General features: G+C 54.6%; 1 protein-coding gene across 1 annotated transcript in view; it reads left to right on the top strand.

Annotated features, from left to right (window-relative positions):
• Nucleotides 1-689, top strand: part of Osbp2 (oxysterol binding protein 2) — a 64,167-nt gene extending 63,478 nt beyond the window's left edge. The window contains exon 13 of the mRNA XM_033762276.1: nt 13-689. Coding sequence (XP_033618167.1) covers nt 13-275 — 263 coding nt within the window. The 3' untranslated portion in view covers nt 276-689. The remainder of the gene's footprint in view (nt 1-12) is intronic.
• Nucleotides 690-3,320: the final 2,631 nt, after the last annotated feature.

Consider the following 3,320-nt stretch of genomic DNA (forward strand, 5'->3'; position numbering starts at 1 on the left):
GCCCGGCCGCAGCTGCAGCGCCGCGGAAGAAGGTGAGGCCGGGCAAGGAGGGGGCCGGGAGCGGGTGCGGGGTACCGGGAAAACGGGGGCGCCCAGGAGAGGAGCTTACCAACCTCGGCCTGCGCCCAGCAGAGAAGGAGTCAGACGGGTATGTTCCGCTGTGGTTCGAGAAGAGACTGGACCCGCTCACCAGAGAGACGGCCTACGTGTACAAGGGTGGCTACTGGGAGGCCAAGGAGAAGCAGGAGTGGCACATGTGCCCCAACATCTTCTGAGTGCCACCCTGCAGCAATAACGCACTCAGTTCATTAGTGAATGCCGCCCTTATTTCCGACCCCCTCCGAAAAACGTGTTGGGGAACCTATGAAGGGGAAGGGCTGACCCGGGTTCTCTCCATCTCCCAGGTGCACCGGGTCACCTGCACCCCTTCACCATGGACTTGGGCCCCGTGGGCACCCCAGCACCCACTTAACAACTCAGGCTGGCTGGCCCAGACCATCAGCTGCCCAGGTCACCAGCCCCAATCCAGGGAGGAACTGGCCCCTCCTTGGGAGCCTCTTTTGACTTTTTTAGGAAAAAAAAAAATCTCCATTTCTTTCCAGCCATGATTTTTAGTACAGTATTTAGCAGACAACTTTCAAAATGTGCTTCCTTGCCACGAAATAGTCCTGGCAAGATTCCCCTTTAAAGACAGCAGGAAGCCAGACCCCTTTGAATTGGGAGCATTTTGTAGCTCGACGTGGCAAAGCCCTCTGTCTGAGCTACCCGTCCACTTGGAGCCTAGGGCCCGCGGAGACGGTGCAGGAGGGGGCTTCCCTGGCCCAGCTGAGCACAAGTGGTCTGGGAGTGACAGCCCCTAACTGGGATAGGGTACTGCTGAGAGCCCCAAGTAACCTGAGGGCAGCAGCCCCTTGCCTACCCTGGCCATGCTGGGGCGGCACCCTAGCCCCAAAGAGGCCAAGCAGGAATGAAAAGGAGGGCCCACCGGTGCTCCCCACCCTGAGAACCAGGCCCCAAATCAGCAATAACTGACACTCTGCGCAACCTGGGCTGGTGACCTGGGCACCACAGATCCAGCACCCACCTCGTCCTCAGGTGGCTCCAGGGGCGCCCCATCTCAGCACCCCCTGAACTCCTTACTTGCCTAATTTATATAGATACATGATATATAACTATATAATAGCTATTTTGCTTAAATTTCTATAGTATGTAAAAATGAAAAATGATGAAGACAGGGCACACCTGTCTGAGTTTGGCCTCCCACAAGCTATGCCCTGCCCTCTCCTCATACCCTTCTCATGGCTTCTGCCAACCGTCAGGGGACTGGACCACTGTGGCCAGTCCCGGAGCTCAGAAATCCCTTCTCTAACCCTTCCTACTTCAGTTAGGTCCTGAAAGTTCACTGTGGGGTTTTTTCTTTCTACTTCAGGACTGGTTTTTATATAAAACACAAAAACAAAAAACAAAAGTGAAAACATCAACATGTGAAATGCCTTATGATGCCCACTCCAGAGGGGCGGGATGGGGCCCCCACGGAGCCTCTCCTCAGAGCTATGGAGTGGGACCTCTTCCCAACACTTGTGAGCAAGCAGCTTCTAACCCCTAATAAACACCATTGGCTCTGGAGTTTCTACTGCCTTGTCCCTGAGTCTGTCTGCGGCTGGATGAAGGGGGCTAACAAAAGCAACAGGGGATGGGCCCTGAGGCGGCATGGGGAGGACTCTGGGGCTTTGTTCTGCTAGGTCTGTGCAAGGAAGGCTGCCCAGGGCCACCCTGATGACTACACCCCGTCCGCCTCCTCTCAGGGCAGTCCTCGGCCACCTGGAGACCTCCAGCGTCTCCCTCCTGCCTCAGTTTCTGTAGCTGTCTAGGGCGGGGCCGAGGCATCCACAGCCCTCCACGAGTGTCTCACGGTTCATCCACCAGTGAGTTAGTCCGGTGGCTGAGTACCCTGCTGGGGTGTGAGGCCTGACCGAAAGGGCGGTTACTGGGGTGTGGCCTGCACGTGTCTCTGTCTCTGGCTCCCCACTTCTCTCCCTGCTTCCCGCCTGCTTTAAGTAGCTTTCTGTTGGCGGGCTCTTCTCTCATACTGGGTTCTTTTTCAACCCTGCGTGGACAGACTTCTGTGCTGCAGTTCACAACCCTGGCACAGCACAATGGATGACAGATTACTCAGGATTAGACGTTCGATTTAAACTCTTAAGACCCAGAGGGACTGCCCTTAACTGAGATCCTCTCAGTGTGAGCCTCATAAAGATAGCTACAAATTGAAGCTTCTGTGGCTTTTTTTTTTTTTAGCAGGGTCTCCCTTTGTAGTTCAGGCTGGCCCTGAACTCACTATGTAGCCCAGGCTGGCCTCAAACTCGTGGAGATCCTCCTGCCTCAGCCTCCTGCGAGATGGGATTACAGGCGAGTGCCACCATGTCCAACTGTGGCTCAGGAAGCATGGATAAAGGTCAAAAGAAGAATATCTGTATAGGTCAGTATAGGTGACCAGGGAAGGATTACTGTTACATGATTGACCTTATGGCCAATCTAAGTGGAGTATGGGGAAGAGAGGGCAAGAGCATTCATTCCTTAAGGCAGTGCATTTTGATCCTACATGGACTTGTGGCCCTGTAGACTTCTAATCTCTAATCACGTATTCCGGGAGGTTCTGGATATGTGGCTCCAAAAGTCCCTTGCCTCTGCATATCCATTCCATATACACCTCTGACCAGAGACCACACCTCTGAAGCTGTGAGCCAAGATAAACCTCTTCCCTTGAGTTGTGGGCAGTGCAGTGTCTCAGCAATGAGGAGAATGACTAAGACAAGGAGGGAAGGCGTACCCTGGTGAGTTCCACACTGCCTGACAGTCATGACCTGGGCTGCCTCTGTTGCCCTGAGAGCCAGCAAGAGCAGCTGGTGGTCTGCCCACTGGGTCATCCTTCACTGCCAGTGCGTCCAAGTGAGACCGTGGGGTACGGCTCTCGCCATGCCTTGTTTCCCCATCTGTGAGGAGGTGGCCACTGGTGAGTCCCGGCAAAAGAGCTGGAGAGGCAGCACTTACTGGAATAGGGGAGTGGCGGAGGGCAGGCTGCACGGACAAAGGCCAGCCTCCTAGGGCAGAGTTAGGGATCTGAAGACCCCGAAATGGACTGGACCAGGTAGAGACCTGAACAGAGAGTGACACTGGGGCAACATTATGGACAGTGGTGACCAGCACACAATCAAACGGATATGTACTTAACGGTCCCCTGTATACCGGCCACTACTTAGTAAAATACACAGAAAGGTTCTAGCTGGGCATACTGGCACGCACCTGTAATCCCAGCACTC

The sequence above is a fragment of the Fukomys damarensis genome, unplaced genomic scaffold (assembly GCF_012274545.1).
Source record: "Fukomys damarensis isolate Sample0158 unplaced genomic scaffold, DMR_v1.0_HiC HiC_scaffold_12, whole genome shotgun sequence".
Taxonomy (NCBI): Eukaryota; Metazoa; Chordata; class Mammalia; order Rodentia; family Bathyergidae; genus Fukomys; species Fukomys damarensis.